General features: G+C 38.0%; 1 protein-coding gene across 1 annotated transcript in view; it reads left to right on the forward strand.

Annotated features, from left to right (window-relative positions):
- LRRC1 (leucine rich repeat containing 1) overlaps positions 1-25,860 on the forward strand; it is a 131,930-nt gene that overhangs the window by 77,990 nt on the left and 28,080 nt on the right. The window contains exons 3-9 of the mRNA XM_069488323.1: positions 4,289-4,367; positions 7,661-7,750; positions 18,841-18,897; positions 19,194-19,257; positions 19,648-19,722; positions 22,088-22,232; positions 24,414-24,532. Coding sequence (XP_069344424.1) covers positions 4,289-4,367; positions 7,661-7,750; positions 18,841-18,897; positions 19,194-19,257; positions 19,648-19,722; positions 22,088-22,232; positions 24,414-24,532 — 629 coding nt within the window. The remainder of the gene's footprint in view (positions 1-4,288; positions 4,368-7,660; positions 7,751-18,840; positions 18,898-19,193; positions 19,258-19,647; positions 19,723-22,087; positions 22,233-24,413; positions 24,533-25,860) is intronic.

Here is a 25,860-nt window from a genome sequence, read left to right on the forward strand (position 1 = left end):
CTGCTCTCTACTTCTGTGAGATCAGCTTTTTTAGATCTCACTCATACCACATATGAGTGAGATCATGTCTCACTCATACCACATATGAGTGAGATCATGTGGTATTTGTCTTTCTGGGCCCAGCTCATTTCATTTATTAATAATGTCCTCCAGGCTCATCCATGTTGTCACAAATGACAGGATTTCATTCTTTTTTAATGGCTAAATAGTATTCCACTGTGTATTTATACCACATTTTCTTTAACCATTTATCTGTTGATAGTTACTTAGGTTGATTCCATATCTTGGCTATTGTGAATAGTGCTACAGTAAACATGGGCATGTAGATATCTCTTTACATACTGATTTTATTTCCTTTGCATATATACTCAGTAGCAGGATTGCTGGATCATATGGTAGTTCTATTTTTAATTTTTTGAGGAACCTTCATACTGTTTTCCATAATGACTGTACTACTTTACATTCCTACCATTAGTGTGTAAGTGTTCCCTTTTCTCTGCATCCTTGTCAGTATTTGTTATTTTTTATCTTCTCGATAGTAGCCATTCTAACTGGCATAAGATGACATCTCACTGTGGTTTTGATTTGGATTTCTCTGATTGGTGATTTTTCATGTACCTGTTGGCCAATTTGTATGTCTTTTTTTGAGAAATGTTTATTCAAATCTTTTGACCATCTTTAAATTGGATTTTTTTTGGTTAATAAGTTGAGTTCTTTATATTAATATATTCTGAATATTTAACCCCTTGTCAGATGCACAGTTTGCAAACATTTTCTCTCCTTCTGTAGGTTATCTCTTTGCTCTGTTGATTGCTTCCTTTGCTGTGCAGAAGCTTTTTTAGTTTGACAAAATCTCATCTGTTTATTTTTGCTTTTGCTGCCTGTGCTTTTGCGGTCTTATCCAAAAAATCCTTGCCCAAACCAATGTCATGAAGCATTTATCCTGTTTTCTTTTAGTAGTTTCATAGTTTTGGGTCTTACAATTTAAGTCGTTGATCCGTTTTCAGTTGGTTTTTGTAAATGGTAAGATAACGGGCCTAGTTTCATTCTTCTGCATGTGGATGCCCAGCACCATTTACTGAAGGTGGTGTCCTTTCCCCAGTATGTGTTCTTGGAGTCTTTGTCAAAAGTCAGCTGGCTGTAGATACATAGATTTATTTCTGAGTTCTCTATTCCGTTGTCCATGTGTCTGTTCTTATGCTGGAACCGTACCGTTTTGGTTACCATTACTTTGTAGTATGTTTTAAAGTCAGGTACTGTGATACCTCCAGCTTTGTTCTTTTTGGTCAGGATTGCTTTGGCTATTTGGAGTTTTTTGTGATTCCATATGAATTGTAGGATTGTTTTTTTCTATTTCTATGAAGAATGTCATTGGTATTTTGATGTGGATTGCAATGAATCTGTAAATTTCTTGCGGTAGCATGGACATCTTAATGTTAATTCTTCTAACCAATGAACACAGAATATCTTTCCATTTATTTATGTCCTCTTCATTAACTTTCATGAATGTTTTATAGTTTTCATCGTAGATATCTTTCACAACCTTGGGTAAATTTATTCGTAGGTATTCTTTTTGTAGTTATTGTAAATGGGATTGATTTCTTGATTTCTTTTTCAGATAGTTTACTATTAGTGTATAGAAACACTACTGATGTTTTTGTACATTGATTTTGGTATCCTGCAGCTTTAATGAATTCATTTATTCTAACAGGTTTTTGGCAGAGTCTTTAGAGTTTTCTATGTATAAGCTTATGTTATCTGCAAACAGGGACAGTTTGATTTCCTCCTTTTCAATTTGGATGCCCTTTATTTCTTTTTCTTGCCTAATTGCTCTGGGTAGGACTTGTAGTACTATGTTGAATAAAAGTGGTGAAAGTAGGCGTCCTTGTCTTGTTTCAGATCTTAGAAGAAAAGCTTTCACGTTTCTTTCCCCAGTTCAGTATATTAGCTGTGGGTTTGTTGTTTATTGTGTTGAGGTAGTGAGGCACCTCTTTTCTCGGCCTTATGGATTGTCCCCCAGGACCTGAAGTAGTGGTAGGAAGAGGGACTGTCATGGAGTGTCCAGAACAACCAGCACTTTTCAAACCAAGGCGTGGCCTGTTGCTGCCTTGTTTGCCTGATCAGTGGTGCTACTCCCATAAAGGATTTATGTATGTTCGTTCATTCTTGAAGCATGGCATTGCCATGACTCCAGCTGGGAGGGCCAGCACTCAGTGAAATAGGCCTGTAGTGACAGGCAAGGCACTTCATCTCTCTGAGCCTTAGTGTCTGTTTTGTACGATGAAAGTTAACGTAATTTATTTTTGAGGGGATTAAATAAGATAATATATATTAATATAAAATAGGCTACCGCTGTATTTGTACTTCAGGGCTCCACAAATGTTTGTGAGTTTTAAACATTGATTTCAGGCTTACCTGTAGACAAGCTATATATATGTATGCATGAGTGTGTGTGTGTTTGTATCTTTATGAAACTGGGATCATAGCATTTGTTTTTCACTATTTGTATGACCATGCAAGGCAGAGAATAGTGTGAGGAAAATGTTACCACAGATTCAGATGTTTTAGGCTTTTAAGTTTTAACTGAAAGCTTTCATGTAGCATCTGATTCCTTTGAGGTTGTTGTAGCAGGGCCTTCATTTTTCCTTTATTTCCCCCTTCTCCCCACCACCTCCAATTTAGAAATATTAAGTATACTTTGGCTAAGCTTGTGTCAGTTGAAGAAACAGCATGGGACCAGGAGAACCTTTTCTATTTTAGCCTTTCTTAATGTTAAAATATCCAAAATAAATGTATTCTTGAAATTAAATGCTATGAACTAAACTTTTAAAGGCCTAAATGCTATAATCTCAGGTTTTGTACCAAGAGAAAGAGGAATTTAAGATAACAAATTTGGTCATTTTAAAATCACAATATTTTAGTGGCCAGTAAACATGGGGAAAATATTCAGCCTCATTAGTAATAAAAGGAATATAAAATAAAATGTTGCCAGACTGTTTTGCCAGTAAAATTGACATTTTTTTAAAATGTAAAAGAAAGAAAAGAAGAGAGATCTTGAATCCAGTACCTTGTATAGGCGGATAAAAGTATAAATAGGTATAACCTTCCCCCTCTAAAGCAATTTAACAGTATTTTTAAAGTACTGTAGAGATGGTAATGCTTTTGACACAGTAATTCCAATTCTTTGAACTTAGCCTAAGGAAATAATCAGAAATGGGCATAAATATGACATCAGGAACTTTGAAACAACCTAAATGTCCAACAATGGGGTATTGATTTAATGAGGTATAAAAATATATGCAGTGTGCTTTTCTGCCATTAAGAATGGCAAACTGCTTAGAAAAATGGTAAAGGAAAAAAGTTTGTAAAGTACTGTAAAGTGAAAAAAAAATTGTCGTGGACCTAGTATTGTGAAATATAATCTATACACACACTTGTTTGTATTTGTGAGCACATGCATGTAAAAGTGACACCTAAAAAAATATATCAGAATAAAAGATTATCTCTGGGTGATGGGAATATTGGTGATTTTATTTTCTTCTTTGTACTTTTCCAAATTCTTAAGTTTGTAATCGGAAGAAAATCTATAATTTAAAAATGTACCACTGTAGAATACCAGGTACTGATACAACTATATGAAAACATAAAGAAAAAGTCTCGTGGGAATTATAACAGAATGCCATGGGTGACACTTGATAGAATGGTGGGACTGGGTGGTGGTGGTGGTGGTTTTTAATATTTTTCTTTAATGTGCTTCTGTTAAGAGTGTATCTTCTGGCTGGGCGTGGTGGCTCACACCTATAATCCTAGCACTCTGGGAGGCCGAGGCGGGTGGATCGTTTGAGCTCAGGAGTTCGAGACCAGCCTGAGCAAAAGCGAGATCCCGTCTCTACTAAAAATAGAAAGAAATTAGCTGGACAATTAAAAATATATATAGAAAAAAATTAGCCAAGCATGGTGGTGCATGCCTGTAGTCCCAGCTACTAAGGAGGCTGAGGCAGTAGGATTGCTTGAGCCCAGGAGTTTGAGATTGCTGTGAGCTAGGCTGATGCCACGGCACTCTAGCCTGGGCAACAGAGTGAGCCTCTGTCTCAAAAAAAAAAAAGAGTGTATCTTCCATTAAGAAAGCAAATATAAATAAGTGTAGAAAAATGCTTTATAAATCCATGCCATATTTGAATGGAGGTAGTAATTTTCAGATATTGTCTTCTGACTGTGATCCATCTTAAGAATGATGAAAACTGTTAATAATGGTGGTAAATGATAGATATTTTCTTTATTCTTACAGATATTCCTGAAATTCCAGAAAGCATCTCATTCTGTAAAGCACTACAGATAGCTGACTTCAGCGGAAACCCACTGACTAGGTAATCTTTCTGCCTGCTTCTCTATCTGTAGTACTAAGAACATATTTTTTGATAGCCATGCAAAGAACACAGGTTACCCATCTTGGAGGTACCTACATGGATCACTGTCTTTATGAAGGATGGTTGATTTTTGCAGATTTTTATTCATAAATAGCCCTGTACAAAAAAAGGCACACTGTGCTGTTGATAGAAACATTAAATGGATGTTGTTGGGATAAGGGAGGCACAGTGGAGTGTACAAAACAGGAGGAGTACATTATGGAGAATTATAGTAGTTTATAAGTCGCAATCGATCTGTCTTGTGGGATAAGACTGAGTTCTGAACTCTCAGAGAGCTTACACCAGAGTTATTCAAGAAGTCCTATTAGAGTTGTTTTGTTCCGCTCCAGTTATGAAACCTATTTACTATCTCAACTTGCCTTTAACTCTCCTTTAAAAAAAAAAAAAAAAAACCCTATCAACATCATTATTTCCTTACTTTAGCAATAGCTGTGGGGATTTCTTTGGGTTTATCCCTCCAAATAAAGCCACCTGTCACTGTTTTACTACTTATTCCAGCTTTGCCCTTCCTGGTGTGACACAGCATGTTGCCCAGGCATGGCTGAGTGGTGTTGCCATGAGCTTTTCCTTATAGCTCCTGGCTTAGTCCTGAGTCCACTGACCACGGGCTTCCAGGCATCAGTGTTGTCAGGATAATTGAATTGGTGCCTACCTGGCAATGCAGAAACAGGCCTTGGGAGTCTGTTCTAGAGGTCACTCTGGGCCAGGTGGATCCATTTCTAAGATTTCTCAAGATGCTATAAGCAACCTGAGAAGAAGAAAGATACTCTTTCCTTTCTTTCCCTTTCTTTTTTTTTTTTTTTTAATGTAGGAAAATTGAGATTAAAATTTGCAATTTATTTTACCGTTTCAGAATTGCTTGGGTATGGAGTGCTGGCGAATGCCCTAGTTTTATTTTTCCCATACCTTTTTACTTTTAAGAAGTAAATATGTTTTTTAAAATATTTTTTGTTTTCCTTCTCTGAATTTCAGTGATTAAGTTACTTATAATACCTATTACTGAAAAATAGTAGGTAAGCTGCAACCTAATAGCTTTCTCAAGTATTATGCTCTTTCCTAACCATCTGCCATGCAATTGTCTCTCTTCCTAAAACCTTTCTGTAGCTCTCTGTCCCTCTGAGATGAAATTAGAGCGCCTTGATGTGCTATGCGAGCCTCCCCTACCCCTGCGTCGGACCTCGGTCTGTCTCTGCGCTCTCATTGCCTGTGTCAGACGTCATTCTCTGCTGTAATACAGTGCTTGTAGTTGGTTCATTTCACGCCTCTCTCTTCTTGACTATACCAACCCTTTCACCCTCCTTTAAGATGCAGCTCGACCATTACACGTTTTCAGGATGCTTTTCCCAGTTTCTCTCCATGGGCCCCACTTCTGGGCTTCTGTAACACTCTCTGTGTAGCTGTTTCATAACACTTGAAACTTACACTTAAATTAGCCCTTTGACCAAGACTCTTAAACTGGACTGGGAAATTTACTTGTATTCCTGTATTATTTATTATTATATCTCCAACCCTGCTATAATTCCTGCAATGAAGTTAAGTGTTCAATAAATGTTTGTTGAACTAAACTAGGCTTAAGGCAGTTTCTAGGGTTAAGTACGTTGGTAAATACTCATTATGCTGCTATTGAGTTTTTTAAACCACTCAGTGGCTGAACCCCTTTTCTATTTCTTTAATTTTCCTTTTCCTGTGTCTGCTGACATTTGACTTTACCATTATCTCAAGACTCTCAACTCAACTAGAACACACCTCGATTGTATGAGCTTTTACTCATTTTTTATCCTGGCCTCGTATTTGGCAAGTTTCTTAAAGCCATTTTTATTTGGCAGGAGTGCTGTTTTTTAAGAATTAAGACGATATCTATGAGTTGAAAGGATTTAAAAGTTATTTACCTTGGCCTACTTCTTTAATGGTTGAAGAAACTGAGGCTCAAATAGGTTAAATTACCTTTCAGGGGAAGCTTGGACTACAGTTCATTTCTCCTGACCTCAAGTCTCTGCTTCCTCATCACAGCTATATTAGTTTGGCTCTTAATGTTAACAGGCCATAAAAAAGAAAATCAGCTATTTAAAATACATTTTCCTTATGCTTAAGAACATTTTAGCTAGTTTTAAAATTACAAAATGATATATACTTTCTGGTAAAAACTCAGAACAAATAAGTTGCATCTTTTGAATCATAAGTAAAAGTCTTACCACTGTTAGTTCCTAAGAACATATTTCAGTGGTTATAAACATTCCAGTTAATACCTTGATCCTGTGGGCCTGGATTTGATTTTAAAGTTTAAAATTAACCTATATTAAATGTCAAATTATAACATAGGATTTTTTAAAAAAGGAACCCAGAAAGAGAAAAGTGAAAGTTTTAATCTAGAGACTACCACTAAAGCTAGAAGTTTCTCTCCCACTGAAAAAAGTGACAGTTATATGTTCTGTTGTCTACCTTAGGAGATGTATGTGTAAGGACCTTCAGCATTTTAGATGCAATGAGATCCTTTTGCCTTTGGTTAGGTTTTTTCCCTCCCTAAATACTGGTAACCACAGAAATATTGAAAGTAAACTTTCTTTGTAAATTTTAAATAATTTTATTTTGAAGTCTTGGTATTCTGCAGAGTTTAAGAGACATATAAAAAATGTCCTTTTTTGTGTAGAACACATTGAAACATACAGTTATTTCTAGTGATTGGCATCTTAAATAGAATTTAACAAAAGTTAAGAAAAAGTAGCAATTGTCTGTCAGCTGATCAAGTCTAAGTAATCTGTAGCTTTGCTCTGAGTATTATAAACTAGAGGAATAAAAATTATTGAGCAGCTGTCATGTGTTTTATTATAATCTCATGGGCTGACAAAATTTTCTTTTTATTTTCTGCTAATCAATAAAGTATTTTCACTCTTAGGCACTTGTAGCTGCAGCAGTAATTTATCATTTTCTTTCATAGAGCTTTCAGTAGTCTTGCAACATTTTTTCCCCTTTGTTCTTAGAGCTTGCTTGCCTTTCTTATTTCTGGATCACTGTATCAACAAGTATTTGCCCCTGTACTTATATTAAGTAGATGAAGTCTTTGTTTTTTTCCTTATATGTGTCTTATATGTAGGAAGACAAAGCAAACATGCCATATATAAAGTGGTTTTTAGGAGATTATTTTAATTAGCATATAGAAGAAATCATTATATTTATGTTTAGTATATACTATATAAGCACTTTTCTTTTTAAATTTATAACAATTTTTGTTTTAGGTTACCAGAAAGCTTTCCTGAATTACAGAATTTAACATGTCTTTCTGTAAATGACATCTCACTGCAGTCTCTGCCTGAAAATATTGGCAAGTAAGTTTTTACGTGAAGTTTGTGTATGTATCAGGGTAAAAGGGTGATTATCTCATCGGCTCCATCCTCCTTCCCTTTTACAGCTCAGTTTTCTGCTCTAAAAGTCATTTACTCATTCTTCACTATTTAAGAAAGATCATAGCCAGCTTTCCATGTTTTTGCATCTAATTGCCCCTAAATTTTAATGGCTAAAAAGGGTGCTGCTACTTGTCACTAGTAAAACCCTAATTTGTTTAGAAGCTCTTTTTACACTGATGGATTACAAAGTAGTTAATTTAAGCAAAGTAGCATGTGTCATATAGGTGGCTAGTAAATACTGTTAGAAACTACCGCTTAGTAATTTAAATCAAACGACTCTCCTGAAATCTCAAAGTGTGTGCCCCTAAAGAACAGGTATGTCTGACAGTGTGTGTGGGCTGCGGGCCTGAGACCACGGGGTGAGAATGGTGTGTTTGGAGAGTAGGAGTGGAATTAGGAGAGGGTGGAATGACGTGGGCACATTTCCACTTCGCTGGCTTAGAGGTCAGGGAGGACCTAGCCATGGCAAGAAGTAGAATCCTTTGAAGAAAACGTCTGCTGGTGAGTAAATGTTCGGTTATACATTCCCACAGATTAATTAATTGAATTATTTTAGCAAACCTTTTTCACTTCCTCAGGACATACAGTGGGTTAAATCAGACTGATGGAGTGGCTCGTGCCTAACAACTTAAAATGAGAGCCCCACTTGGCTGACCTAACATTGTAAATGATGTTCTCTTGTGTTTACCTGTCCCGCCCACGATCCAAGACAAAACAGAAACTTGCTCTTTGAGAACCAAGTAAGGGGTCGAGTGCAGTCTGACACGTCTGTTCTGTGAAAGTTCTCTTTCCAGAGGTCTATGAGAGTTTTCAACAGACAGTTTTGCCCCTTCCTTCTCCTCGTGTGCAGGCAGAAGACAACTGGTTGACCCTGATTTCAGCCAGCAAGTTCTTGTTTTTCTGAGGAGCACATTGATGTTTCAGCTTTAGGCCAGTAGACTTGCTGATTAAGAATTGGGCCCCCAAACTCTCTGGAGGGGCAGGAGACAAGAAGCCCCCAGTACACCCTGGGTTTATGGTGTCAGTTGCAGAGGTAATATTAGTATTCTGTGGATTTCATGCACTTATACTTCACTTTTGCTGTATCAAGTTTCATATATTTATAATTTAAAAATCCTTAAATACGGTAGCCATTTAAACACCCAAATGGATGCTGCCCTCCTCCTCCTCAGGGTCTCTGGAACTAAATCCCTCGGTACCCTCCCTGTCATTCATCTCAGCACACCGCTGCCCAGGTGGCTGCCCCTTCTAGGCCCTGATTCCTGCCCTCCCTCCTCCCCCTCTTTTAGGTCTTTTTAAAAAGGTTTAATGCTTTGACAGAAAATATGTTCTTATTAAACCAGAGTGCCTCTCTCACCCTCTACTACACTGTTTGGATGGAAACGGTTATTTAATAATTATTTTAGAATAAATTACAATATTAATTATCCCATATCTTCTGTTGTTGTCTGTACCTGTTTTTGTCAATATTGAGGATTTCTTGTGTATCTGCACTTTCTATCAATAATAAGGGTGGTGTGTTTTTTTGTTTTTAGACTTAATCAGCCTGTGGTACTATTATAGCATTGTGTATACCAACTGTACTCAGATAAAATGCCACTTTGAGCTTGAAATTAACTGACTGTTATTAGGTCAGTTTGTGAAATTATATGAGAAATAGAGAGTTTCCTGTTCCTGGTTGTTAATAATATTTGTTACCATAGCAAGAAACTCTATGATTTCTTCCCATTGAATTTAAGATTTATGCATGCTCAAGTAACAGCCTGTTCTCACTTAGTAGAAGGAACAATTGAAGAGTAAACTCTTCCTTGGAGAAGACTGAATATCCCACATATTCTAGACCGTGCTGAAAAGGCACTTGAAGCAGTTGAAATAGTGAATTGTTGAGGAAATCTCATTTATGCATAAGTATACCACATTTTAAGCACATCGTTATTTAAAACTTACTAAATTTCCTCATGGAAAGCAATCTTCAGTTTTTCGAAGGATTCCCGAATGGTTTCTTTAGAGCATTTAACACATTTATTAATAGTTAACCAAATATTTAGTAACCAATATAACTCAGAGATAATAAGGTTTTATTAAGAAAGCACACCTATTTGATATTCCAAAAAATTTGAAAGGGCATGAAATGGCCATTTGAATGGTTGATATTTACTGTCGTCTTTGTGGAGTCCAAAGTGGAGCTTTTGCATAAGTGACCCCCGCTTTTGTGGCCATGTGAGGAAGCCACACTAGCATTGGCTTTTTGAGCATCAGTGGAGACAGAGCTTCTGTTTTTCCTCTTGACACCTAGCACAGTACTTGGCAATACTGGGAAAGCTATGGATTTCTCAAGGCCTTGGGCCTCCTCAGGGTGGGCAGGGGTGCCCACACAGAGAGGGGAAGGCCAAAGCCCTTATCTAGGATAAGTGCCGTGAAGCTGGGGGCTTGCAGGCATCTCTGCCATCATGTGTTCAATTTGCCCAACTCCCAGAGTTTTTGGGAGTTGATGACTGAGCTGGAACTGACATATGGTCCCGGTCCTGTGCTTTTCTACTTCTTTATCTCACTTTCACTGTAGGACAGTTGGTTCACTGTAGGACAGCCCCCCCCTTAGGGGCTCAGTAACTTTTTCTTAGTGTTCCTAGAAATAGCCAACAGTTAATTCATTAAGTGGTTAGGTCCAAACGTATTAGTCAGTATTTATGTCCTAACACCCTAGCAGGGGTCTGAAAAAGTAATACGTATAAATTGAAAGAATAAATATTTTTTATCTCATTCTTAAGTATTCCCAATTATTTACAGTAAGTTCTTATGTAACATCATCAATAGGTGCTTGAAAGTGGCAACTTTAAGCAAAATAGCATATAACGAAACTGATTTTACCAAAACAGTTTCCAGAACATTTTAATACTGGAAATATTTTTCTACAGATCAGTAGTATTAATTTCTACTCAAGTTAGGCACACACTGCATTTTTTACTTTTTAAAAGTGAGTTACTCTGTGGATGACATGATCTTGTATATTAGAAAATCCTAAGGAATCCACCACAAAAAACTATTAGACCTAATAAATAAATTCAGCAAGATTGCAGTATACAAGACATAAAAAAAGCAGCTGTATTTCTCCACACCAACATTAAACAATTCAATTTACGAAGCACCAGAAAGAATAAAATACTTAGGATAAATTTAATAGCAGAAGTATAAGACATATACACTGCAGACTAAAAAACATCACTGACGTTAAAGAAGACCTAAATAATGAGAGACCCTCATTGTGTGTTCATGGGTTGGAAGACTTAATATTGCTAGGTAGCTATACTGCTGATATTGATCTACGGTCTCAATCCCCATCATAATCCTAGCTGGCTTTTTTGCAAGAGTTGACAAAAAAATCCAAAATTCATGTGGAAATAGAATAGCCAAAACAATCTTAAGAAAAGAGAAGTTAGAGGACTCACACTTTCTGATTTCAGAACTTTACAAAACTACAGTAAATAGGATTATGTGGTACTAGCATAAGGATAGACACATAGATCAATGGCATAGAATTGGGAATCCAGAAATACACTCTTACATCTATGGCTAATTGATTTTGACAAAGGTGTCAAAACAATTCAGTGGGGGAAATGATAGTCTTTTCAACAAATGCTGTTGGGGCAACTGAATATCCATAGGCAAAAGAGTGAAGTGATATCCCTACCTCACACCACATACAGAGATTGACTCAAAAATGGATCAGAGATCTAAATATGAGAACTAAAAATATAAAACTCTTGTAAGAAAACAGAGGTAAGTCTTTGTGACATTGGATTAGGGAATGGTTTCTTAGCTATGACACCAAAGGTCCATGTAACAAGAGAAAAAATAGATAAATTGGACTTTATCAAAACTAAAAACTCGTGTGTGCTGAGGGACACTGTCAAGAAAGTGAAGATAGCCCACAGAATAGGAAAAAATATTAGCAAATTATATATCTGATAAAGGCCTAGTAACTGGAATACATTTAATATTTTTACAACTCAGTAGTAAAAAGAAAATTAAAAATGGGCAAAGGATTTGAATAGACATTTCTCTAAAGAAGATACACAAATGGCCAATAAGCGTATAAAAAGATGCTCAACATCATTAGTCATCAGGGAAATGCAAGTCGCAACCACAATGAGATATACCACTTCACAGGATGATTATAATAAAAAAGATGAATGATAACAGGTGTTGTGTACAATGTGGAGAAATTGAAACCCTTATATGTTGGTGGGAATGTAAAATGGTGTAACTGTTTATAAAAGTTTGTGCAGGCCCCCCCTCAAAAAACTGAACATAGTTACCATGTTACCTAGCAATTCCCCTCCTACCTATGTGTTCTCAAAAGAATTGAAAACATCCACACAAAAGCTTGTACATGAGTGTTTATTGCAGCAGCATTATTCATAGTAGCCAAAAGGTAGAAGCAACTTGAATTTTCATCAATGGCTGAATGGATAAACAAAATGTGATATATCTACACAATGAAATATTATTCAGGCTTAAAAAGGAGTAAAGTACTGCTGTATGTTCCATGAGTGAACCTTGAAAACATGCTGAGTAAAAGAAGCCAGACACAAAAGGTTATGTAGTGTAGGATTCCATTTATGCAAAATGTCTAGCATAGTCAAGTCCATAGAGACAGAAATTAAAGTATTGGTTACTAGGGGCTGAAAATTGGGGGGAAGAGATAAGGAATGACTTCTAATGACTTCTTTTTGGGGTGAGGAAAATTTTCTGGAATTAGATAGTGTTAATGTTTATACACCTTATAAATAAATATACTAAGAACTACTGAATTGTATACTTTAAAAAGGCAAATTTTTATAGTCTGTGAATTATATCTCAGTGAAAAAAAAAAAAAGAATGGACATTCAGCAAACTACCTGGGGAACAGAATGGGGTGGGGAACCTGCAGCCTCAAAGCGACATGTGTCCTTCTAGGTCCCAAGTGCGGCCCCTCATCTGAGTCCAAACTTCACAGAACAAATCTCTTTAATAAAGAGACTTAATAAAAAATCTAGATTCAGTCAAAATGCTGCACTGAGGGATCCAGAAGGCCACATGAGGCCCCAAGACTGTGAGTTCCCCACCCCTGGAACATGCTGCTTTGTCTTTACTTTGTGTAACTCTCTCCATGTGATTCCATATTCCTTGCTGTTAAAGAAACATATTCTCCAAAAAGAAGTTAGCTGAAACATCTCTTAACATCTTTACTCCCTGTTTCAATTTTCTCAAAAAAACAGCATTCTCAGAGAAGAAGGAATATATGTAATGAATTAGTATAGGGCCCTAAACAGCTATCAGTCACTAAGTAGTTATTCTCAATAAACATTTAATTGTGACAATTTGCTGATAGAAGTGGAGCAAGAGAGTGGGCCCTAGGTTCTCTGGCAGATTGAACTAGAGTGTGTGGGTCTGATTTTGTGTCTGCTGCCCATGGGAATGGTGACCTTAATTTGAGTGAGCTTGAACTAAGAGAGCCATGTGGCCTTGCCCACAAGGCCTGGTGCTAGGCTGCTTAGCTATATTGCATTAGGAGTGCGTGCTGCCTAAGAGGAATAAATCTTTTTTGAAAACTGTTTCTATATTTAATGCTTTTTTGTTGAGGCCTGGGAATTACTACAAAATGTTTATTATTTCAGAAACAAAAATAAAGGTTTATTTAAAAAGTTTTCCAGAGCAAAGCCACCATAAGGAAATTTGTGACCAAAGATTTCTTATATACTAATTTGATGTTGAAAGAGCAGAACTATTATGAACACATAAGCAGCTCCCCTTTCCCCATCAATGTTATTTTCCCCAATCAGATGTTGTTGTCATAAATGTTTGCAGATTTTGTATTTTAATGGTTTTACTGTGTACTGCCATTTGTTTCCTTGGTATAGCTTAACTTATTTTACTCTTCATTTTCTTAATGATTTTGGCCACCAAATTGGAAAAAAAAAAATCCAAGTGGATTAAAAGGGTTTTTAAAACACAGTGGAGAACAGATGTAAATTCCTAAAAGTAACCACTCATCTAGTCCCTGAAATAGAATCCTAAAAATACAGTTGGCCTACATTCTGACTTACAAAAGAGTATAACTTTTGTCCCTGCTATTAGGAACTGTGCAAAACACTAAGTGTTAGTGTGCTGAGAAGAAATACTTCATGCACTGTTTTCCTGCAGGAGCTTGTTAGGGGTTGTCCCTCTCCCCCTCTGGTGGTATAATGGTAGGAGGTAGCAGGGAGAATAGAAAATCATATTTTTTGTAAGAGGAGGAGGAGGAAGTTTATTCCAGCAGTATTGCATAGAAATTAATTTGTCAGAAATTAAAATTGAAGGGTGAAATGACTTAATAGGGTTTTCATTGAAAAAGGTACGTATATAGAGATAGTGAGTGAGATACTATGCAGTTGTTGAAAAAAATACTGGTATATACAAATAAGAAATGAGACAAAAATATGTCAGGGAAAGCAAAATGTCCAATGTGTGTACAATGATGCTACCTTTTTAGTTAAAAAAAAAAAAAAGGGCTGTATATTCATAACTCCTTGTCTTTGCATAAAAGAAAGCAAGAAAGCCCTGGATGAATACATATAAAATTTTTTAAAAAGTTGATTTCCTGATTTTGGTGGTGGGAAGCTGGATTGATGGGAGTGGGGGGACAAAGGTAGGAGGAAAACGTTACTGGATATAGATAGATATAAATGTATTACCTAGTCACAAAATTGATAGATATAAATGTATTACCGAGTCACAAAATTGACTTTACCAATTCGAGTGAGAAGCAGTAGAACATACACAGTGGTTAAGAATGCAGGTTCCCTAGTGAATCCTAACTTTCCACTTAGCAATTTTGTGAGAACTTGTTCAAGCTCCCTCTCTATGCCTTAGTTTTCTCATCCATGAAGTTAATTCTTGTAAAGCAGTTACAACATCATCTGTCTTATAGTAAGTTGCCAATATCATTATTACTAGTAGGACTATTAAAGACTAGTAATTCTCATAGTGCATCTCAAGTGTTTAAATTTTTTTTATCACATTTCTAAAAGTATTAGAAATACTTGGTTGTTTTTTGGGTCTCTATAATGTCGTATTTTAACTGAAGTAATGGATACATGCATGTGGAGTTTGGGTCTCCTTGTCTGTCTTGGCCTAGTGACTAAGTGCTTAGGTTCTGAAGTACGCAGAATTAGGTGCAAATCTCCCACCCAACACTTCTCAGCAGCGTGTTCTTTGCTAGGTGCTGTAAGAGATGCAAAGATAATTGAATAGCTTGCTTTGGTGGGAAAGGCACTGTCTGAAGTCTTGATTATAGAAGCTATATTCTGAAAGACCAGGCAAGGAGATCATTCATTCATTCACCTTATATTATAATGTCTCTAGTCCGATTCTGCATTTAGGCAGATTCTGTTTTATGTCAGCTGTTACTACAGCAGTCTGGAGAACCACCTTCTAGAGTGGGCTGGTGGGTTCTGCATTTTGGTTGAGGACTATCCAAAGCAAGCTACTGATGACAACCAAACTCACGGTTTCATTCTAGAATCAGTTAATGGTACTCTAAACTGAGAAAAATTGTCCAATGATACTCAGAGGTTTGGGCTCATATGGGAGGTAGGAGTCTATAGTCCAAGCTGTTTCTTTGCTTTCTGTTCCTCCTTGTGCAGTGGGTTGCCAATTATGGACAGTGTGTGATAAGTTAAAACTTGGCTGATGTAAGCTGTAGAGCCTGTCTTCCGAGGAGGTTTTCAGTGGTGAGGATGATTACTGTGACTGACAGCATCTTGTAGCAATCTTTCTGAAGACCCAGACTCAAGGCACAGATATTGTGAGGGACCCAACTGCACTTAGGGACAAAGGCTATCTTAAGGAAATAAAGCATAAAACTGGCTCTGTTAACTTGAAAATATATTATGCCCTAATTGCCATGATAGATATGATTATGTTTATTTTAGGGAAAATTGAGATCGTGGAGTGAAGCATCTCAGCCAAGCAAGCCCAGCTAGTTAGTGAGGGACAGGCAGAGATTCAAGCCTGGGCCTCCCTCGGGCTTCTCAGACAGTGTGTTCTCTTTAGAGTGGCTTTCACCCATGGCCCAGAGAGTCTGATTATAACTCCTGAGCTTCTTTATTTTAAATAGTTTAAAATGAGAAAGGCTATTCTTTTATATACAGGTTGAGCATCCCAAATGCAAAATTTTGGGATCCAAAATACTCCAAAATCCAAAACTTTTTGAGTGCCAACATGTCACTCAAAGGAAATGCTTATTGGAGCATTTTGGATTTCAGATTAAGTATATTGCAAATACCCCAAAATCTGAAAAAATCCCAAATCTAAAACCCTTCCACTCCCATGTTTTTCAGATAAGAGATACTTAACCTGTACTTTATTTAAAGTTAATTTTTAGTTTTGAAAGATTATAACAATATGACTTTTTTGTTTTTGTTGTGTCCATATTTTCACGACTTTCACAAAACAAGAGAAACTATGAGGTTTTGTAGCCAGGAAGTTTTTACTTCACAGAATATTATATCTGGGTGTTAGCATGATGAGGGTAGGAACTGTGCCATAAATCCGTGAACATTTTAGCAATATTTTTGCTCCAGCATTGTTTGCTTATAAGTAACCTGTGCCTTGGGTCAAGTTGTGACAGGCAGTGGCAATTCTGCGCCACACATACAAGTTATGTTTGTTCTGGCACAACATTGGTTCAGGAAATAAGCAACTTGTCTCTTACCCCAACAGACCTATGCTTTTTACCCTTAAGACAAAATTTAAATGTGTATCACATTCTTAAGATAACATAAAACAGCAAAATCCCAGTGCTGCTTGGTGTGTTTAAGAAGGTAAGACTTATGTATGCACCTAAAATTGAGAGATGTTTTTAAAATTTAAATGAGAGAGTTCCAGAGAAATGGAGACCCCTGGGGATGCTTCACAGTGAGGTGAGGACAGGAGCTTTGGCGTTCAGCTAGGTTCCAGTTGTGGCTTTGCCTTTTTCTAACTAGTGGACCTCACACAAAGCTTCCTCTCCTCATGGCGCCATGGTAGCATCACCAGTATGCTGGGTGGTGACTGGAGGGAGGAGCCCTGCACAGCTCCTCCTGCCTTAGCAGCCCGTTTCTCCCTTGAGGCTCCTCCCGTCCATGCTATAGGCAGGAGATGCCCAGACCCAGGCTGCGGGAACCTGGCCCACACTCAGCGTGGAGCCCTGCATGCAACTGCTTTTTAAGATGGTTTGAATGATGCCCAACTAGTAAAGTTTCTGAAGCAAAGAAGGACTTTTTCCTCCTTTTATTAGCGGATGTCTTAGGTTGTCAAAATAGGTGTGCAAATAATGAACGTTGAATAGAGAAGATGACAGTCCTAGCATCGATTTTTAAAAGTTAAATGTGACAATAGCTAAGGGATTACCACCTCTCCAGTAGAACTGGCTAGGAGTTACAGGAAAATTTAAAACTGAAAACAGAGCCTTTTGGTTTTTAACTTTTCCTTTTTGAAGTGTTACGTCTCCCCATTATCTACAGGTTGCTTCTGGAAGTAGGAACTGGGGGGTGTACTGCTCACCCTCCTCCCCGTCTCCTTGTTATTTCTTCTACATAAACACTTGGTCGAGAGACAGTAGAACTAGGTGACTACAACTACCCACCTAAGTTACATTTTATTTGAAAAATGTTGTTATTAAATTCATGATTACATATTAGTGAGGATTTGGGGTTTTTTAAAAGAAATATTTGAAAGAGTTTTGTTTGCTTGCTTTTGCTTTAATTATGAAAGCTATTATTAGTTTTCTAAAATTGGAGAAGGAGATGCAGAATTTGTGCACTTCATAGTACAGTTAAAATAGATTTTCTGGCAAGCAGGTTTTAAACATTTAAATATACTGTTCACTTAAATTTACATTTTCCAGTGTTACGAAACCAGCTTCGATAATACACGTGATTCCAGCTTTTTTTTTGTGGGAGAGAGGGAGAATAGAGGATTAAGGCAGATTAGATTGTTGGGATAATGTCTGACTCCTTGTGTTCTGTATGCTCAGAAATAAAATTCTTCCAAATCTGGATGTTACTACGGTGATACCAGTAAAACGTGAGTTTTTCGGTTGGGATAGTGTTTAAGTACAGTGCCTGTTGGGGTAACAGACAAATTGCTTATTTTCTGAACCAATATGTTGTGCCAGTGCTGACATAACTTGTGTGTGTGAGGCTTTGTGATGATGCAGAATTGGCACTGCCTGTCAAGATTTGACCCAAATAATCAGCGTCTGGGGAGAACATCTGTCTCATTCCATTGTGCTCCTAATAGACTGGATTACACCCCAGAGGCAGGAGAATCTGCTGAAAAGAGCATCATTCTAGGGTTTAATAAGACTAAAAGCAACATTATTATAGCTACCATTTATTAAATCAGTCTTTTGTTCCAGGCACTGTGCAAGGTGCATTATTACATTATCCTTTATGCATTTAAATGGAAGTTATTTCCCTAGAGCTGCCACCACTTGCTGTATGAATTTATGATCTGAAGAGAGCAGTTGGGCTCTCTGAGATGCCCACTGCTTTAAAACAGAGATGGTCTCTCACTGGTGTTTGGAAGAAGAGCTCTGAGCTCTGTGAGATTAAAGGCATTACTGTTTTTATGGTAACAGCACATTTTTGACATTCTAAAATCTAGAAGCCCATATTCGGCTTCTATCTTGGTCCTGGGAGTGGTTGTTTCTTAATGGCTGGTGAGTTATTTCCACATATCACATGTACAAGGTATTTGAGGGTGCCTTGTAGTCATGACAGACCACCCTTTTATTAATTATTAATATTTTAAAATTGAAATTTAGGAGGTAGCGATTCTGTTGTTTCTAATAGGGGCGGGAGGTGGTGATGGGAGGTATTTTTGCCCCAGTAAGTGACATACAGGGTTTTATTAAGTGTTGCTGCCTGTTGAGTGTGTGTATGGGGGAGGGGGAACAGGAAGAATCTCAGGAATTCGCCTTATGCTTTTTTTCTTCTGTTCATTTCTAGTCTTTATAACCTGGCTTCACTGGAACTGAGAGAGAATCTTCTTACATATCTTCCTGAGTGAGTCTCTGGGGCAAATAAGAGGAGATTTGGTACAGAATGAATTTAAATATTACAAAAAAAAAAAAAAAGGACTGCAGTATTATGTCAAAAAAGATCCTGTGTTCTTTGGAAAGTTTGGGAGATGCCAACTTCCTCTTAATAGTCCTTCCTATGCAATATTTTCTACCACAAAAACCCAAATGGATCTTATTTTTGGAAACCAGTACAAGTGAGGAATGCTATTAATATGCTATTAATATATTGCTCAGCATTTCTGAATACTCTCTAAGTGCTTTTTTTTTTTTTTGAAATAGCTCTCTTACCCAGTTACGAAGACTAGAAGAACTTGATTTAGGGAACAATGAAATATATAATTTGGTAAGTCTGTATCAAAGAGAGATTTGAATTTAATTTTGTCCTTAGTTATGATCACAGAATATTTTGGGGAGTTCTATAGGGGTGCTTATGAAGTCAGTGTTTCCACAAATATAGCTTGGGAATATTAGAGAATATGATTTGGTATCACACAGGTTAAGAATTACAATTCGGGGTTGGGAGGTCAGAAGCAGAGGTGATGGGCATAGCAGGAAACAACTGGCATTATTGGGGAACGTTTGGGGCACTTTTAGGAAGGGGGCTTGATATTAGAGAAGCACCAGCAACTATCCGCTGTGGTACATAATTATTAACTGACAAATTAGGATTCCTTCTTAATGAAGACTGAAAATTGGATCTTTTGTCACCATAACATTATTTTTTTTGTTTCAGCCAGAATCAATCGGAGCTCTCTTACATCTAAAGGATCTCTGGTTGGATGGAAATCAACTGTCAGAATTACCTCAGGTAAGTGGTAATTTCACAATGTCTCCCCCAAAACACAGAATAATGACCACAACAACAAACCTTGTGTATTCCTTGCCTCTACATAAGATTTTCTTGAAAACCAAAAACACTGATTGAAAAAAGCACATTTGGAACAACATTGAGCATTCATCATTCTACATGGCCATAGAAAACCTCAACTCACCATTTCTAAAGATAGTAAATGTATCCCTTAGTTTGTGAAGTCTATTTTATTTCATCCTTGCTACCCATACAGCTTACATCAAGCCCAGCAGATTCGTAAATTACCAGAATCCATGATTCTGATGGTATTGCTGTATGAATTTCTGCCACTCTACATTTTTGCTACTCTTCGTGATGTGCCAAGTGCTTTGGGATAATCTTGACCACATCTTGCCCTGTAATAGTTCATGTAAAAGCAATGTTAAATGCTCTTATTTCATATTTTTTCCAAATATTGCTTATGGTTTTGCTGGCACGTCATGGTGTTCAGGCTTTTCCTACTGTTGCCAAGTGTGAGAACCATGTTCCAAATGAAGTGAAGTCTTGTGTAGACTTCTGAGTACACAGTCATCTTGTGCAGTCCTAACAAACAGGCCTACATTCTGAGAGAAAAACTGAGAAACCTAAATAAACAAACAAAAAAACCAGTGGACATTTCTCCCTTTTATTTTGCTTTTCTCCAACTATTATACAACAAATTTTATTCTTTGGTGTATCTTACAGCTAGTTTTTACAGTCAGTATATTTCATGATGACTGAACGTAAATTTTTAAATTAATTGTTGTAGTTATAGCACTGAAGTTACCATGGTGTCACTTAGTGACTAACAGAACTAAGGAACTAATTTAAGTTCTGATCTTGGCTACAGTTGGGAAAAGGAGACAGATCAGCAAGTGTTGTGGCTATGATTTGATTAATTCTTAGATTTTTCTAGGAAATATGTGACAAATGCTAGTTGAGAGAATGCTAGTTACTTTAGGAGTCAAATGATGGGGAAGATACCATTAAATTATCAGGAAAGTAATAAAACATCATCTATGGGACATGAAAGGGAAAGAGTGTGTGTATGTACAGGTGTGTGTAAATGACTATTTGTAAAATGTGATATCCTAAACACAAAGAAATTAAAGCTCCAATGATCATATTATAAATAGTTATTTAAAAATCTCATTTGCTCCTATAGTATAAACTTATATTAAACCAGCACTAAACATACCAAAAAGTCTCAATCAGAACAATTTTCTTGTCTTCAGTGATGATAGAAAAGGATACAAAGACATTGTTATAAGGAATTAATGAAAAGTAGGACAACTTCAGGGGTCTGGCCTGAAATTAGTAGAAATGTCTGGTTTCCTATAAACAGGAAATATGCGAGCAGGATCATAAAGCATATATTTGGTAGGAGATAAACTGGAAAGAATAGATCAGACCAAATTAAATATAGATTGATGAATTTGTACTTAGGTAGACCTAAGGGGGCCACTAGATGTTTTTTGAGTAGAAGGGTGGTATGATTATAGGACTAGAGCTAGCTATGTTTTCAGGAAGGAAATTAGGAAGGACAGTTTGTAGAATGGACTTGGGAAGGGAGAGTCAAGACCAAAATCCAAGAGGCAGAGCTCACAATCAAGGAAAGAGGATAATGAGAGTAGGAATTTAATATAGGGAAGTGGGAATGGAAAAATGGAGGTAGTTATACTAGAGAAAGTATGTGTTTTGAGGGAATGTAAGATAAAATAGCTCTTGAATAGAATGTTAGACTCAGTGAGGTACTTTTCCCAATCCAGGGTAGACTATTTTCATTAAAAGAAATATGTTTCTCTTTTCTGTTGGTGTTAAAGATGTTGATGGGTCTTTATGCTTCAGTTTTGCTGGGGAGCAATTGCCTTGATGTTTGTGGTAACAAGTGCTACCGTCATGGAACGAAATGTAAAGTAGGTGGTTTCTTACCAGAGAAAGTCCTAGGGTCACTCTTCAGGGTAAGCCACTTACTAGTGATGGGTTCCGAACTTGGAGAACTCGATTCTAGCCTCCTTTTTCTTTTTTCCTAATTGTGTGACCTTGCAGTCATTTTTCTCCAGTCTCTCTTCATCTATTAAGTGAGAATGATTCCTTGTCTGCCTGAATGAGAGTGAAGGGCTTTGCGTCCCTCCCACTTCATGTGTGTGAGTCATACAACTTCCTGTTTTCATTGGAAAGGGGTCTAGGCATTTGCTCCTGCCTTCACATTTGGGTGTATGCTGAAGATTCCTGCTCCAGACTGCTATACTTTGGAATTTGATTGTGAAAAATCACTGTCACAAATTCCTCTGTACTATGACAGGTTTAAGCATGAGTTTCCTTTTCCTTGTCGTCGTTCTAGGAAATAGGAAATCTGAAGAACCTGCTGTGCTTAGATGTCTCTGAAAACAGGTTGGAAAGACTTCCTGAAGAAATCAGTGGCCTGACTTCATTAACGGATTTAGTCATTTCCCAGAACTTACTGGAAACCATTCCGGATGGCATCGGTGAGCATTGAACATAACTAACTGCTAAAGGTGCTGCACGCGCTGATCCTTTGGTCACCACTCTCAGGTGCTGGGGATGTGGCTCTCTAAAGTCTCCTTGTTGTGTGTTTTTAAAGATGAAGAGCAAAGAATATTTAATACAACTTAAGTTTCTCTGTATGCAAGTGTTCCTGGCGTTCTCATTTGGTATCAGTTATAGATATTGTTACTCTCAAGCATCGGGTCATATCCACTTCATCCACATCTTGTCTCTATGTTTTCAGGAGGGATTGGCCCAAATAGTAAAATGTGTTTAAGGCATATGAGCAATCATGAAGAAAGTTCTAATTTGGCATCCTAAATAGTTTATGAGAAAATAATGTTGACCTCATTGTGTGACCTAGGGCAGGTGCTGTCAAAGGAAGAGTGATATGATTGAGTTGAGCCTTTTCTAGTACATTGAGAACAATGAGCGATCTTTTAACCATTCTATCCTATTTTCTTAAAAAAAAAAAAAAAAAAAATCAGTCCAGACATTTCCTTTACTATAAAGGAACTCCGTCTAGTGTGAGAATTAAACATAAACAGAAAAGATATAAACAGACACAGACTGGCAGCTCCACTGTAGCAAAGCCACTTAGAAGTCATAAGAAACTATATTTAACCACAGAGTTGTCGTAGGATTGCTGTCTTTAACTTTTATTCAAAACATCAAAGGAAGTGTTTGAAAAGTTTTCAACAGGAGGAGAAGCTGTATGATAGAGGACCACTTCCTCTTTGGTATTTGGTCAAGATGAAAATGGTAGCTGATAAGAGCAACTCTGTAGGAATACAGACACTGCGTCTTGGTTAAAGCCAGTTGGAAAATTGGTGGGGATTTTGGCTCTGTGTAGAGAGATTCACTGAGAATCATCTGTGGCGTGGGCAGGGGGTTGTGGAAACTAGGCGTGTTTTGTTGGTTGGAATGGGAAGCAGTAGCAGGCATGAGACAGACGGCTGGCTTCACGCATTCGAAGGAATGTCTGCAGGAGGAGTAAGCTTATTATATCTTCTAGTTCAAATGGGGCAAAACCAAAGGATTGTGAAGCCCAGTTTTGTTTGAGGAAAATCTTTAAAAAACAAAGATATCTGTAATAAATTAGTTTGAACTGCTTAGTGAAGAAATAAGTTACCCGATCGCTGGAAATATTCGAGGGGAGGTGGCAGGACTGCTTGCCAGCAATATTGTTAAGGAGACTGCTCTGTTGGGGTGAGATGTTTCGGCACTCAGTTGTACGATTCCATGTACCCTGCAGAGAAAGCTACTATGCTTCCTGATAGGGCAAGTGGAAACCCTCTAGGGACAGTGTTAGTAGCGTATTGATTATGCTAAATGAAGAGCTTAAGAATTGGTTAGTTCTCCTACCTTGTGCTGTGGTTGCACACAAGGTAAGATAATCCTTTCAATTTTCCTTTCTCCAGCTTTATGTTTCTATTAGAATGGAGGCTGTTTTCTGATTTAATGAGGAGTGTCATCATGTTAGCCACTCTGAGTAGGTGATGAAGGGCATCTGCTCTGTAGGCTCATTTCCCTGGCTTGTCGTCGAAAGTGGAAATCTGAATGATTTAGGATTTCCGTCACTCAGTGGGGACCCTGGGGGGGCTGCTGTAAGACTATTCTTCTCTTCCATGGATAGTGGGCACCGCCAGTAAGTCAAGTCTTCCTGCCCTGAGTGAAATAGGCTTAGTCCTTTAATACAGCTTTTCAGAGATGACTGCCGTGTTCTGCATACATAGAAGAACTTAATTGTAGGCATCTTCACTGAGTCATTTTCATTCATAGGTGATTTAGCAAACTACACTTTATTGTTCTTGGTAAGGATGATTCTTGGAGTAAAATGAAAATCTCCGTACACAAAACCCCTCATGCTCTAGAGATCCATCAAGAGCCAGCGGCTTGTTTTTCTTTAAATTTTCTGGCTTTGATACATTTTTATGCCTTACAATGATTTGTTTCTAATTGCTGACTGTTTTTGATGTTCTGAACAATTATTTTAACCTTTAGTGATCTAAATGAGAAGGATATAGTTCCATAATTTTAGAAGCTGGATGAGGAAAAAATAAGTAACTGTTTAAGACAAAAAAGAGCAGCAGTTAGGAAACACCAGGTGGTGATTAGGAAAACAATGGTAACTAATGAGTTTAAATAATACGCTTTTACAGGCAGGCTAAAGAAGCTGTCAATCTTGAAGGTGGATCAGAACCGACTCACGCAGTTGCCTGAAGCGGTTGGGGATTGCGAAAGTCTCACCGAGTTAGTTCTTACGGAAAATCGGCTCCTGGTGAGTTTGGTTTGCACATTATAGTAAAGACTCATTAGGGCAGATTCTACTTCTTTGTATTTGAGTGGACTAAATGGAAATTTCATGTTACATCTCAGAAAGGGACTTACAAAGCAAATGCAGGATTTAATGATCAGTTTTCAACCTGCTTAAGCAAAGAAAATGGCGTTTAGGCTCCCCTGTCAGAGCTTGTGCCCCAGTTATGCTTATGGTATAGGGACCGAACTGACCTCGCAGAGGTCCCCGGTGAGGGGTGGGGATAAGCCACTGTTGCTGGGCGTGTTGACGCCTCTGCCATGCAGTCCAGAGACCCCCAGCGGGAACATTCTTCAGGGATTCCTCTGGCCTCTTTCTGGGTTCTTTGAGCAAATGGGGAGGAGTAGGGGAGAAGGGGAAGAGATGGAGGTTGGCCAGGGAAGGCCTTGGTGGCATTGGGACTGGGGAAGGCTCTTTATGGAGCAGCCGGAGGATAGTATCTGAGGGGCTTTGATTGGGCTGCCTCTTGCCCCATCCTAGAACTTGGGGATGGAGATGGCTGCAGGTGTCCCCAAGGTCCCCCCACGCAGGGCAGAGGCGGTGCGTGGCGTGCCTGTGCCTTCTCCCGTCCCGCTGCCCTCTGCTTTCATCAGCCCTTCTCCTTCCCCTTAGAGCCACTCTCTTTTCTTCAGTTTACTTTCTTTCCTTTCTCTTTTCTTTTCTTCATCTTTGTGACTTTATTTTCTTTATTTCCCTCCTTTTCCCTCTTTCATCACTTTTCTCTTTTTACTCTACATAGAGTAAGTAACACTCTTTAGGTGAAAAAGAGCAGAAAGAGGCAGCAAGAGTGGATGGAGGCACAGACATGGGTGAGAGGCCAGCAGTGTGTCTCCCCAGGTAGCTCAAGCAGCCTTCCTCTCTCGGGTGTGGGGGGACTTACCAAATCTTCCTGTCCCAGTTTGTGGTTTTAGGCTTATGAATAGTAATCATAGCAATTATAAAAATGATATTCACCCCTGGCTTCCACTGGAGTGTTGAAGACCCCCACGTGGCCCTCGGCCTGGTCCCGGTAGGGCTGTGCACCCCACGCCTGCCCGATCACCTTTCTTCCTGGCCGTGCACGACCTGTGCTCAGGGTGCTGAAGGGTGCTGAAGGGTGCTGCTTCTCTGCCCCGGCCCTGCCCCAGGATGGTCCTTGAAGGTGCAGGCAGTCCAGGGATAAATCTTGAGGGTGCAGATTCCCACTTACTTGAGTTGAAGAACATTCATTTCCTCTTTACCAGGGTGTTTCCCTTTTCCCAGGTCTCTGCTTTTGACTTAATTTTTTTGAAAAATACTATCATTTCAGCAAA

Source organism: Eulemur rufifrons, chromosome 15 (assembly GCF_041146395.1).
Source record: "Eulemur rufifrons isolate Redbay chromosome 15, OSU_ERuf_1, whole genome shotgun sequence".
Lineage (NCBI taxonomy): Eukaryota > Metazoa > Chordata > Mammalia > Primates > Lemuridae > Eulemur > Eulemur rufifrons.